General features: G+C 43.2%; 1 protein-coding gene across 1 annotated transcript in view; it reads left to right on the top strand.

Annotated features, from left to right (window-relative positions):
- The window catches only part of LOC108052606, a 35,450-nt gene that overhangs the window by 12,281 nt on the left and 8,540 nt on the right, over window positions 1–14,629 (top strand). The window contains exons 2-3 of the mRNA XM_017135044.2: window positions 1,074–1,567; window positions 5,836–7,840. Of these exons, the coding sequence (XP_016990533.2) occupies window positions 1,080–1,567; window positions 5,836–7,840 (2,493 nt within the window). The 5' untranslated portion in view covers window positions 1,074–1,079. The remainder of the gene's footprint in view (window positions 1–1,073; window positions 1,568–5,835; window positions 7,841–14,629) is intronic.

The following is a 14,629-nucleotide window of genomic DNA, read 5'->3' as shown; positions in this document are numbered from 1 at the left end:
CGCGATGATGAGGCTGTCAGCACGGTGCACTTATCTATCGATCATAACTGCCCATCCGAGCCAGACGCGGCTTTTACGTAAATGCATTTGGGTGCATCATCGCTTTGGGGGTGTGATATCGGTTGGCATTTAGCCACGTTACCATAAATTATGGCCAGGGGATAGCACGCGTTGCAGAAAAATTATGCAATTGCGCAAAACCCTTTTTGGCTAATTAATGCAAAGTCATGAGCGAGGCAAAAACTGTTGCATCAACGCCACCCCGACTGCAACGTGGCCACGAGTGGCTGTGGGTTCTTTGCGAGCGCCAAACCAGTTCCACTTCCAGTTGCAGCTCCAGTTGGCCAAAGCGGATGCATTGGAGGCGCCGCCGGTAGAGAGCTGTAAACGCCAGAGCGTGAAATTGTGCAAGCTGCCGCTCTTGTTGCTGGAAAAAACAGTACGCTCTATAACAAAAACAAAGTTATTTCAAAAATTTAAACTTCCTTAATTGATATTTTCCATTCTTACCCAAAATCATTCATTACAAATCAATAAGTATTGTATACCCTTGCAGAGGGTATTAAAAGCAACGCATTAAAATGCTCGTTTCCTATAAAGTATATATATGCTTGATCAGCATAAACAGGCGAGTCGATGAAGCCATGTCCGCTATTTGGATAAGACTTAGCAAAAAGACTTTTTGTTGTAGGTAGTATATAAGTCGGAACAGGCCGAATCGTCCTAATATATCAAATAGCTTCCATAGGAACAATCGGGAAAAAAAATTAAAATAAAATTATTACTTCGTTGTTTATTAACATATACCCCTAAACTCAAAAATATGTTTATTTTTGACGACTTCAGAATAACGGTTTTATTTATTTTAAATTCCGACGACTGTATATGATACACTTAAGAAAATCGGCAAAGATGCATTTTTTAAGTATCGAAATCAAAATATTGAATATTTAATTTTTGTAACAGCTGCAAAAGCTTATAAATTTCGGCTTGACGAAGTATATAATGAATACATTTTTTCAATTATTTTTTGTGCTTAATCTTATAAAATGAAATTCCTATGTTTATCACAGACCACAATGCCAATTTGCAAAAGTTCACCGGGCATGGCAAGCAAAAAAACAGCCTCGGACATATCCGCCGACCACGTGACGGAAGGCGCCCAGGTGAAGCGAACTCGGGAGCAGGCCTACTTCAACTCCTACGACTTCGATGCAATCGAGGTGCTGCCCTACGACGAAGAGGACGACGGGGCGGGGCACACGGGTCAGAGCCGGAACAGGACCAGGAGCAGGAGCAGGAGCCAAAGCAGGCACGGGAGCAGCAGCAGCCGGAGCAGCAGCACGCGGAGCTACTCCGCGGCCAACGATCCTGGTGCGGCGACTAAGTTCGCCTATCTGCAACGCCTGGGAGCCTTCTTTGCACGGAGCGGAGGTGGTGCAGGCGGATCGGGAGCACCAGAAGCGGCCAGTGGAGCTGCCCCGAGTGGAGGAGGGACAACCAACTTGGAACCTAAGGGCAGCAGCGAGAACTTTCTACTGCCACGAGCCATGCTCAAGTATCAAAGGTAAGGATTCAAAGATACTGAAAGTAAATATTTCTTAACTAATATAATAATTATTATTTTGCGTTATTATGACTAAAATTGATACTCTATGCATCGAGTAATTCGATCTGAATCTATGAGTAAAAAATGAATAGGAAATTATGTTAAGCAAATATTTAAAATAAGGATAAATCTGCTGTTCTGTCAAATACAACGAGACAAAAAGCTTTTGTTTTAAGCCAATTCGGTCAACAGCTCCATCAAAGAAATACAATGGAGGTCTGTTTCGCCCCACCCTTCCTTTAAAAAGAAAAAAAGTTTTCATTGTGTGATTTTCTACATATCTACTTGTCTAAAACAAATTAAATAATCCAATTTCCAATTTTGTATGTAAAAAAATATATTGTTAAGGATATCTAATCACGTATAGTCGAACACAAAGTCTAGAAATTTCTGTGGAAGCCCACGTGACAAAACACAATGCATTTGTTTACCTATAGTCAAGGTATAATTTCCGAAAAATGTGCACCAAATACCTTAACACTTAGGATCCGATACCCATCGCGCAGCGACCTTCAGCGCTTTGCAAGCGACCTTGACTCTGGAGGTGGGGAGTCGGAAGGGGAGGGAAAACCGAAGAAAAGGCACGACCGGAGCAGATCGGAAACCCATTTTTGTTGTTAACGCAATTAGGGACGCAACACGTTACGGTTGCAGTCACTTGAGCAGCAGCCAGCGATATTTTGTTATTATGTTGTTGCGGGCCAATTAGCGCGGCATTAAGCCGGATAGCAATCAGCGACGACGGAGTGTTGCCCTAAATGAGGATTATGATTGCCAAAGATGGTTCTGAGATCGGCCGCAGCCAATGGGGCAACCTGTTGCTGCCACAGCAACTATGTAAATCAAGTCTGCAGTGGCAGCGAAGTTCAAGTTGCTGCTGCAGTTGCTGCTGCTTCGAGCAATGCGGTTTTTGGCGCCTGTTGTCAGCCTTCACCTCTTTTTCTCTTCATATATACATAAATACACAAGTGCATGTATGTTGTTGTTTTTAGAGAAGCTCGGCAAACACTTGACGGCGGTCATCGCAGCGGCAGCAACATCGGCAGCAGCAACTGCAGACAGCTGCAACAATTACGTTTATTAATTGAAATTAAAGAAGCCACCAGAAGCACATGATCTTCGAATCCCCGAAGGTCAAAAGCTGAGAGCCCGTTTTGGTTTGAAATATTTATCAAAAACACAAAATAAATACTTGAATCCGTACATATACATATGGGGTATGCATATGCATTAAGTCGTGCTGTGTATTGAAAGCCATTTCAATTAATTGGCGGATAGTTAGCAACTTGTTTCCAATATTTTGGTCATTGCATAAGACAGAATGTCACGATGGGATAATCCGGCAGATATGCTGTCAAATAGCAACCGAATCGCAGCGGAAGAAAGAGCTGATTCCCCGTCAAGGTCCAAGCCATAACCCCCGCCCTTCAGCGAACCCAAATCGCTTTGCAATTCAGCCCACGTTGGAACTACACCTATTTTGCGTTAACTGCTCACGCATGCTAACTGAAACGCGAGGGGAGGGGATTTCGCACAGTAGCTCTTCCAAAGCGACCTTGGCCAAATGCGACCCCTTTGTCCCATTAGCCCCCATCAGTGCAGTTAGACGGCGATCAATTGTTGATACTCGTCGCTAATTTGTATTCAATTTTTGAGACCGCCTAGGCCAAGTATACCTCTGGCTTATGCCAAGGTCGGCATTTAGCCAATCCAACCGACCAGAGACATCACATCCATCTTGAGCGTTAAGCATGTGCGAAATCAGCGATATAATCGCTGCAATAAAAACGCGCTGGCCCATTGATTGATTTGCAATTGATAGACGGGGCCAGATCGCGACTTAGGTGCCGAATTTCCAGTCGCCTGTAATTTGTCTTGGCAAGCAGTCAACAACAATTAGCGGCCACACGAGATTGTTTACTAACGGTCTGTAATAACCGTCCGTGTGTCCGCTCGTCCGCTTGTCCGCTCGTCCGCCAAATCCGCTTGTCCGCCGGTCCACCAGTGTTCCGTGCATGCAAACGAGGCTGAACATTTTAATTAACACAGTTCGAACAAACAAAATAAACATATACCCCAAGATTGCAAAATGCTTCATGAGCCAAAAGGCAACCTTGTCGCTTCTGTTGGTGCGATATCTACGGCTGTTGCCACTACGCATCGGTAGCCATGCCACCAAAAACAAAAAACTGAGTAACACTCGCCAGTCAACGTCGCCGCTGACCGCAACTTATCAATTTTTGGGTGCGTAACGCACCGACTTACCATACAAGAACAGCCCGAAAAGCAACAATATCTGGTAGCAACCACCGTTATTGCGCAACTTTCGGCACTCATTCCGTTTGGCCAAAAGCCAGCGTTGACCTAGTGCCAACCGCCGAGTGCACACAGAACCAAATCTCGGACTTGTAACCGATCGTAAGTGAGTTATTAAAGCAATGCCACTGGCGCCGGCGGTCAAAAATGCAAATCTGCCCCAAAGAAAATGCGAGTGCCGGGCGATTAGAATTCTGAATAATAATGCTTTCGTGAAGGAGCAATCAATCAGTAAGGCATTTACGATATATAAATTCTTAGGGGACCAGTTAATTTTGTATAACTAATACTGACTAATTGAAAGTGATAGCCACGATAGGAGCCAAGTTCAGGTAATACTAATTAAAACATTTAAGAAAGTAAGTTTCTCAAAAGATTGGGACACGACCAAAACCACTGCTTTTTAAATCTGGTTAGTTTTCTTTTAAATTACAGAAAGCCATTTTAATATAATTATGACTTATGATTAATGATTAAATTGAAAGTTTAGTATAGTGAACCATAAAAATACCCACAAGGTGTAAATAAATACGTCTAAGCATAGGTAGCTCAGATCAGTATTTCAGACACACGACTAAAAGTGAAACGAGAACACACAATGAGTTCAATCGACCTAATGTTTCAGATGATGATATAATAAACCAATTACATGAAACGGACCAAAATTTCATAAAAAGAGTTTTATATTTACAGAACATTGAATATTCGCAATGCTTTTCTACTCGCAGAGTACAAATAAAGCTGTTACAAAGACTTTGTGTTAGAGGACTTTGAGTGGGAGAAAATCAACTTTATTTGCCTCTGCAACCATGAATCTCAAAGATAACCACAAAAACTGAGAAAAGTGACCCCATAAATTTCCTCAAAAACAGTCGGTAGCCATCTGTAAAGCGTTCGGAGAAGTTTAGTGCCCTCCACAGAGGGAAGCCTCCGTTCCATTCAATTAAGTTTCCATTTCATTTCGCTGCACTTACCAACCAACCCACCTCTTGCAGGCCCGAAGAGCTGGTTCCTTTGCTCCCCAAGTCATCAGGCACCGCCGAATTTCATGGTTCACCAAAAAGTTGGCACAAACGTAGACACACACGCTAACAGAGAAAAGCAAAAATTTGGCCAAAAGTGACTCAAAGCTGTGGACTTCACTTGCAGGCCGAACTTTACAGTTAGGCAGGAAAATAGAAGCGAAATACAGACAAAAATCAAACAAACCGAAGGCTAAACGAATTGCAAAAGTAACCGAAGCCGAAATCCTGTTTAGAACAAGTTTATTTGAATTTAAATCGAATTCGTATGTTGATGCTGAATTTCTAAATCGCGCGGTCATATGTTTGGTTGTGCAGTACAAAAAGAACCAAATGTGATTGCACAAATTAAACATCTTCTGGACATCCGGGAGATATTCTATGGGGAATCCCAATTCAATATTTTTTCAACATTTGCATGTCAGTTGGCCGAGAAAAAAGGAAAACGTAAACAAAGTCACTAACCCAGTTAACCAGTTTTCGCTTTCGGCTGTGAAGTTTTACAGCGCCTACACTATGGGCACAAAATACATTTTAAATGAGTTTATTTCAGTGAGTGTTTTTACAACAGATATTAAGTTCAGTTAATGCATCAGAAATAAGCTAATTCAGTCCAGGAGTGAAAAGGAATTTAAAATATTTTACCGAGGAGCAAGCCAATGGAATTAAAATAAAGTTTTTAAACAGTTTAATTTAAAGCACCTAATGCCAAAAAAGCGTACTTTTTGCCCATGGTGCTTTGACCATTTCCCAGTTGGCGACGCATAAACAAAACGGCAATTGCGAGAAACCAACAGAAACCGCTTTCCAACGGCAGGTTTCCCTTTCGTCCGAGTGTTTTTCCACAGATTTTCACAGCTCTTTCCCTCTTTTCCGCTCTCCTTGCAGCACTGCGACAACATCAGCGTCGCCATCGTCCACATCCACGTCGACGGCAGCCGCTCCAATGCCATCGAGGAATGCACTGGGCGGCGGAACGGGGGATCCGATTGGTCACGACCAACAGCTGGAGGTGTCCGCCGGCGTGGGGGAGCGCAGCAAGAAGTGCTCGATTGCCTCCAATGTCAGCAGCACGCATTCCGCGGATTCCGGACTGCCAGTCGCAGCGGCAACATCTGCGACGGCAGCAACATCTGCTGCAGCAGCGAAACAGGCGGCTGAGACGGCGGGGGGCGGTGGCGGTGGCGGTGGCAGTGGCTCACACTATTCGACGGACAAAAGCGGCTCGTCCGGTTATTACAGCTCCAATGTGTGCTCCACTTACTCGCTGGACGAGCACATCTACTGCGAACCGGTCATCGATGTCCAGGAGAAGATCAAGAGTGTGGCCGCCAGGCAGCGCCAGAGACCGCCGCTCCAGCTGCCAGCGAAAGTGGGGGCTCCGCAGGAGGTGGCCTCGGAGGTGGAGCCACCAGAAGCCACGGCCTCCGCTGAAAAGTCGTCGGCAGTGAAGAGTCAGCGCTCGGAGATGCAAGATGCAGCCGGAGCTGCCCCAAGCGACCGTCCGAGTCAGTTTGCGAGCGAGACGGCGGAGGGGCTGCACCACTACAGCGACAAGCTGCGCATCCTGGAGACGAGCATCGAGAACCTGGACCGCCACCTGAAGACCTTTCCCTGCCTGTACGCCCAGGAGCATATCGTGGGCTTCATGCAGGCAGCCGGAGGAAGAACCCATCCCATCGAAGTCCCATCCCACGCCCTGGACATTGGGGAGAAACTGAGGGCCTACAACCAGCTGCCCACCATCATGGAGCAGCAACAGCAGCAGCAGGAGCAGCTGGTGGATGACTCTTTGCTGGACATCGACCTAGATGCCTTTCTGCTCGCGTCCAACGCGGAGCACCGGGGCATCGACAATCCCAGCTTCCTGAACGATGAACAGCTGGCTGAGAACAACTACAAGTGCGCCAAGTACATCAACTCCTGTCCCGAGGACGCCTATCGCCTGGAGAGCGAGAGGGGCGGCGCTGGAGTGGGCGTGGCGGAGAAGAGCTTCGCCAAGCGCTACGAGGACCAGCTGCATTTTCAAAACACTCGGGAGCTGCTGGAGGATGTCCGTGATAAGATACGCCTCCTCTCGCGTGCCACTCCGCCGCCCTCGGCCACGCCCACGCCCGCCCACACCCCGCCCTCCGACGTGCCCAAGGAGCTGGAGGGCATGATCCACACGCTGAAGCACGAGCTGGAGTCCTACCTGCAGCGAATGAACCAGCACAGTGAGCAGGAGCTGCGCCAGCTGTGCAGCGGCCTGGGCCGCCAGCAGCACGTGGTCCGGCTGCAGAACGCCCTGGAGCGGAGACGCAGTTGCGCCGACCTGCAGCTGAACGCCTACGAAGCGGTTCGCGACGGAGTGCTGATCTCCGCCAGCGGCCGACCGCTCAGCGTCCGCGAGCAGATCATGACCATCCGGTGTGCCAGCGACCCCAACTTCAAGATGAAGCGCAAGTCCATAGCGGAGATCTTCCCCGCCGCCGAGTGCTATGTGGAATCGGAGGTGACCACCACCAGTCTGTCTCGCAGTGCTACGCCCTCGCCCGCCTCCACCCCGCAGCTGGAGCTGGAGGCCCCGCATCCCGGCCTGACCACGACCACGGTCGTGACGCAAATGCAGCGGAACCTCACCTTCCATAAACCCATCCTGGCGGTGGCCAGTTGCAGCCAGGGAGGCGGAAATATGACCGCAGGCTACGCTGCAGCTGGAGTGGATAAGGCAGATCGGGAACGGGATCGAGAGCAGGAACGGGAAAAAGAGAGCATCGCCGAGTGGCACCGCAAGAAGCCCAGCATCTGGGAGATGTACTACGGCACCAACCGGCTCCATCAGTCACTCCTCGGAAAGCAGCGCAATGGAGGCGAACTGGTCATCAGCAGTGCCCAGCCCAGTCTGTCCTATGTGAGTATCGGGGAGGTCTGCAAAAGACGGTTTATCCATGCCTGCAGGGAAGGCATTTAGTTTAACAAGGAAAATACTAGATGGGACGAGGCGAGAAGCTAGTTGCCTCTATTGTTCAAACCTATGTTTTATTTAGTTATTGGTTGTTGTTTGATTTTGTTTGTATTTTGACCAGGTTTTTTTTACTTCCTGCACTTACAACTTCATTAATTACAAATTGATAACTAAAAGTTAAGATAGTACCGAGTTTTTTGTCGACTAACGTGATTTTTAAACTTATTTAGAGTTATTAAGAGAATAAAATACAAAACAAAACCAAATAGTTTTCGAAGGAGTCCAAAATAAATCTGTTAACAGGAGGTTTTTTTTTTATACAACTCTAAAAACCGCTGTTCGATGTTTGCCCCCATCATCAGTTTTATTAAAATATATTTTAATGGATTTAACTAAAATTAAGTTTTTTAAAAAAGATTTTAATGAATAGATATTTCAGACCTTCTTAGAAATTTCTTATTACCATTTAAAATACTATATTCACGGGAACTGTAACTAATTCAACATCTGTATGAAAAAACTTACAATTAAAGTTTCTTGCATTTTAATGTCAATAAATATTTAATTCCATAGATAATTTCGTGGATGAGCATTCACTTTAGTGTAGCTGAGAGTCATGCAATCGCACAATAATTCCACGATTCAATTCACTCCTTAACGAGTGAATTAATTAACGATAATTTAATTCGATATGCATTTCAATGTGATTCTATACCAACGAAATTCACTTCCGATCACAAAATTACTCAAACAGAAAAATTAAATTTTAAAAATACCTATAATAAAATAAGGAAGTCGTGAAGATATTCGATTTTTGTATATACAATTTTGTGACAAAAAATTACTATATTTTCTTAAATTATTTTCATTCCGGTGCTTAATTACATTTTTTTGTCTTCATCCCTATGTATACAGATGTTTTCCCTAAAATCGTGCAGAATGTTAAAATTATATAAAATGTTAGTTTTTTACTATTCGTAAGAAACAGCTATGTCGAATAATTTTAGAATTCTATGATTACTGCTCATGTGTTATAGGTCAAGAGTTAAAAAATCTTAAGGGCTTAATATTCCCGTTGAGGCCGGTTTTGGGAAAACCACCGAAATATTTGCACAAAAGCAAACATAACAAGAAAGGAAAGTTAACTTCGGGCGGAGCCGAAGTTGAAATACCCTTGCAGAATATTCTGCAAATTATATTCTCCAAAATTATTCATATGATGCATTCTTAATACTCATAAGAAATCCCAACTTCCTAACTTTAAAAACACCAAAGTTATGGCATTTCCAATCGTTCAGTTATATGGCAGCTATAGAATATAGTCTGCCGATCCTTATGAAATTTGAAATGTCGGATTGATTGGGCAAAAATAAAACCCATAGAAAGTCCCAACTTCCTAACTTAACAAACACCAAAGTTATGGCATTCCCGATCAATCAGTTATATGGCAGCTATAAGATATAGTCGGCCAATCCTTATGAAATTTGGTTGGTCGGATTAATTGGCCAAATATAAAACCCATAGAAAATCCTAACTTTCTAACTTTACAAACACCAAAGTTATGACATTTCCAATCGTTCAGTTATATGGCAGCTATAAGATATAGTCGGCCGATCCGTATGAAATTTGGTACGTCGGATTGATTGGCCAAAAATAAAACCCATAGAAAATCCCAACTTTCTAACTTTACAAACACCAAAGTTATGGCATTTCCGATCAATCAGTTATATGGCGGCTATAGGATATAGTCGGCCGATCCTTATGAAATTTGGTAGGTCGGATTGATTGGCCAAATATAAAACCCATAGGAAATTCCAGCTTCCTAACTTTACAAACACCAAAGTTATTGCATTTCCGATCAATCAGTTATATGGCAGCTATAGGATATAGTCGGCCGATCCCGGCCGTTCCGACTTATATACTGCGTGCAAAGGAAAGAAGGGTGTGTGCAAAGTTTCAATTCGATATCTTTAAAACTGAGAGACTAGTTCGCGTAGATACAGACAGACGGACAGACAGACGGACAGACAGACGGACAGACAGACGGACAGACGGACAGACGGACATGGCTATATCAACTCAGGAGGTGATCCTGATCAAGAATATATATACTTTATAGGGTCGGAGATGTCTCCTTCACTGCGTTGCACACTTTTGACCAAAATTATAAAACCCTCTGCAAGGGTATAAAAACAGACCTATTTATTCTAATTTGAAAATGGACTAAAAACCTGCAAAATTAATATTATTTTGAACAAAGTATCACATTTGAAAAAAAATTTAAAAAATTAAAAAAAATTCCTTTTTCTTCGCCGGACTCCACTACTTAAATTGTCTTTATAACATTTTTTCCCTTGGACTATGAGAATTTAAACAGTTTAGCAATAAATTTAAAACTAAACATTTAAATCTTATCGGACTGTTCCGGCATATTTTTTTAGTTCTGCGCCGATATATGTAGAAGTCACTGAATGCGATTCGTCACCACGTGGATTGCACTCCACAGTGAAAAATGTAAGGCTTATATGGAGTTACAAAGTAATCCTTTATGTAGAGTCAATTATGTATGTGATTGATCCTTTCAGATTGGCAATAAATGAGTAATTTACTCCAGTTTTCCTTGGTTCGAATATAAATGATATATCATTAGCAAAGCTCGGGTCAAGTATTTCGAAATGATAGCCATATTAAGATCAGCCGCCGCTTGCAGAGATAATTATGAACTAGCCGGGCCAACGAGGCGTATGATTAATGCTCCGGCTAATTGGAGCCAAGCTATGTTGCAGCCCGAGGTCGGCCAGCCCAATGAAAATTGAACAATCGACCAACCAAACTATCGCAAGTTCGCACAGCGATTTGCATGGCTTCAGATGCTACTTGGCCTCAGCTCTTTTAGCTGCCCAATTCCTCGTCCCATTCGCATTCTAAGCTGGTTCGTGCAAATACAGATGATCAGCCTCATCCTTGGCCGCAATGCGAGCCATTTTGGTAGCATCGTGAGCCAGTAATGCCAACACCCGCGCACTTTTGGCCAGAACTCGAGTCGCGCCATTGGGAATTCGCAACCCGTCATTCCCCACGTCAGAGTTTATTATGCACCAGGCGGTGCCATCAATATCGATAGCATCGACGCAGTCTGAATTTGAGTCAGAGTCAGAGTCAGAGTCAGGGCCCCTGCAATGCGAGATTTGATTAATGAATCTGCTGGCTACTGTTCCCTTTCAGCCAAAGATCTCGATAATTACATCTAATGCTAGTCCCACTCCACTGCGAACAGCTGTCAGATCATTTACCTTGCCATCGAATTCGATGGCTCTTCAGTTAATGCCAGATTGAGTCATAACGCCGATAAGTGACTGCAAATCGAGCTATATCATTGGGATGCAAATATCCATATCAATGAAATTGGCCTCTTAGTCTATTGATTTTGTTTAAATTCACATTAATCATTGTTGAATTTAGTTCTCGTCTGGGACTGAAAACTACACTTTTTATACCCGTTACTCGTAGAGTAAAAGGGTATATTGTATTCGTGCAAAAGTATGTAACAGCTAGAAGGAAGCGTTTCCGACCCTATAAAGTATATATATTCTTGATCAGGGTCACTAGCCGAGTCGATATAGCCATGTCCGTCTGTCCGTCTGTCCGTCTGTCTGCCCGTCTGTCTGTCTGTCTGTCTGTCCGTATGAACGCTGAGATCTCGGAAACTATAAAAGCTAGAAGATTGGCATTTTGCATGCAGATTCTAGGAGTTCCTACGCAGCGCAAGTTTATTTCAAAAAGGTGCCATGCCCCCTTTAACGCCCACAATCGCTTATATACGATTTTAAAAATTTAAATATTTCGGAAAAGTAAAAATGCAGTTTTATTGAGTTTATCAATACCTATCGAAATGTAGAAGAAAATTTTCAAATGGGACCATTCGTTAAAAAGTTATGCGTGATCAAAATTTCTATCTCCATCTCCCTCGCACTCCCTTTACCTGAGTAACGGGTATCTGATAGTCGGGGCACCCGACTATAGCATTCTCTCTTGTTTTAAGTTTGTTTTATACATATAATACAAGTAAAATTTAATAAAAAAGAAAACAAGAAAGGAAAGCTAACTTCGGGCGGAGCCGAAGTTGATATACCCTTGCAGAATATTCTATAAATTATATTCTCCCAAATTATTCATATGATGCATTCTTAATACTCATAAAAAGTCCCAACTTCCTAACTTTAAAAACACCAAAGTTATGTCATTTCCAATCGTTCAGTTATATGGCAGCTATAAGATATAGTCGGCCGATCCTTATGAAATTTGGTAGGTCGGATTGATTGGCCAAAAATAAAACCCATAGAAAATCCTAACTTCCTAACTTTACAAACACCAAAGTTATGGCACTTCCGATCAATCAGTTATATGGCGGCTATAGGATATAGTCGTCCGATCCTTATGAAATTCAGTAGGTCGGATTAATTGGCCAAAAATAAAGCTCATAGAAAATCCCTTCTTCCTAACTTTAAAAACACCAAAGTTATGGCTTTTCCGATCGTTCAGTTATATGGCAGCTATATGATATAGTTGCCCGATCCGGCTCGTTCCGACTTATATACTACCTGCAATAAAAAGACAACTTTTGGGAAAGTTTCAAGCAGATAGCTTTAAAACTGAGGGACTAGTTTGCGTAGAAACGGACGGACGGACGGACAGACGGACGGACAGACGGACAGATGGACAGACGGACATGGCTATATCAACTCAGGAGGTGATCCTGATCAAGAATATATATACTTTATAGGGTCGGAAATGTCTCCTTCACTGCGTTGCAAACTTTTGACTGAAATTATAATACCCTCTGCAAGGGTATAAAAACAGCAAAAAACAAGAAAGGAAAGCTAACTTCGGGCGGAGCCGAAGTTGATATACCCTTGCAGAATATTCTGTAAATTATATTTTCCAAAATTATTCATATGATGCATTCTTAATACTCATAAAAAGTCCCAACTTCCTAACTTTAAAAACACCAAAGTTATGACATTTCCAATCGTTCAGTTATATGGCAGCTATAAGATATAGTCGGCCGATCCCATTTGGTAGGTCGGATTGATTGGCCAAAAATAAAACCCATAGAAAATCCCAACTTTCTAAATTTACAAACACCAAAGTTATGGCATTTCCGATCAATCAGTTATATGGCGGCTATAGGATATAGTCGGCCGATCCTTATGAAATTTGGTAGGTCAGATTGATTGGCCAAATATAAAACCCATAGAAAATCCCAACTTCCTAACTTTACAAACACCAAAGTTATTGCATTTCCGATCAATCAGTTATATGGCAGGTATAGGATATAGTCGGCCGATCCTTATGAAATTTGGTGGGTCGGATTGATTGGCCAAATATAAAACGCATAGAAAACTTCCTAACTTTACAAACACCAAAGTTATGGCATTTCCGATCAATCAGTTATATGGCAGCTATAGGACATAGTCGGCCGATATCTTTAAAACTGAGGGACTAGTTCGCGTAGATACAGACAGACGGACAGACAGACGGACAGACAGACGGACAGACAGACGGACAGACGGACAGACGGACATGCTTATATCAACTCAGGAGGTGATCCTGATCAAGAATATTTATACTTTATAGGGTCGGAGATGTCTACTTCACTGCGTTGCACACTTTTGACCAAAATTATAATACCCTCTGCTAGGGTATAACAAGTATGCAGATTTGTATATTTTAATGCACACTATGGCTATTACTATTGCCATTCAATAATTCTTAAGAAAGAACACAAAGTCATGGACTATTTAACCTTTATAAAATATAAATCCGGATTAGTGATATAATTCCAAAATAAATATTATTATAACAATTACCTTATAACTTTTATTATAAAAAGGGTATATTGATTCTAAATTATATTATCGTACAAATGAAAAAATTGCACATCGTTTACTTATACTAATCAATATTCTGTAGGGGCTCAGCAAGATTTAAAAATACCTTATTAAAAGAGTGTGCATAAAATATTATCATAGAAAAATCTACAAAGAAATATCGGACTTGGAAAAGTTTAGTACTAACTTTAAGGGTATTTCACTGTCTGAAAACCGCTCAAGAATTCAATGACTTTCGGACGGGGACGCTTAAAATTCCGTTACCAATTTTGGCTTCCGTTCTACGCCTTCCGTTTACGGGCTGTGGCTTATGCAATATCCGCAGCCGCGATTCAAGCGATTCTGGCCAGCGTTCAATCGCCGAGCTCACGCCCGGCATCCCAATAAGTTTTCACTTTCGGCCAAGCAGCCGTCGAAGGTTTGTTCACCTTTGTGGAGCAGATAGTCGATCTATCGCGGGCGATTTGAACTTGAGTGCTGTGGGGCAGTCGTGCGAAAAATACGGTTAAGCGACACTGTACCAGTTAACCTTTACATTCCGTTAAGACCGCGGCCGCAGTGGCAGCCTTATCTTGGCCAACTGGCCATCGATTGTGGTCGCGATAACCGGCCAAAACAAACAGGGCGGCAGTAAGGCAGGGTGAGGGGCATGCAACAAGTGGCACTAAGCTGCCCTACAGCTCGGATGACCTTTAAGGACGTTGGCGAAATTCCGCGAAATCAGAAGCCACCCCATCCTGAGGCTGGGGCCTCCTCCAAGCCCGCTCGAAACTCGTCCCACGGCAATTGGCCGGCAGCAAACGAAACCGAAAACTAAACGGGTTTGCTGTCATGAATGCCAAAA

This window comes from Drosophila rhopaloa, unplaced genomic scaffold (assembly GCF_018152115.1).
Source record: "Drosophila rhopaloa isolate 14029-0021.01 unplaced genomic scaffold, ASM1815211v1 contig_69, whole genome shotgun sequence".
NCBI classification, from domain to species: Eukaryota; Metazoa; Arthropoda; class Insecta; order Diptera; family Drosophilidae; genus Drosophila; species Drosophila rhopaloa.
The sequence above is the reverse complement of the archived record's forward strand: the minus strand, read 5'-3'. Positions and strand labels throughout refer to the sequence as shown.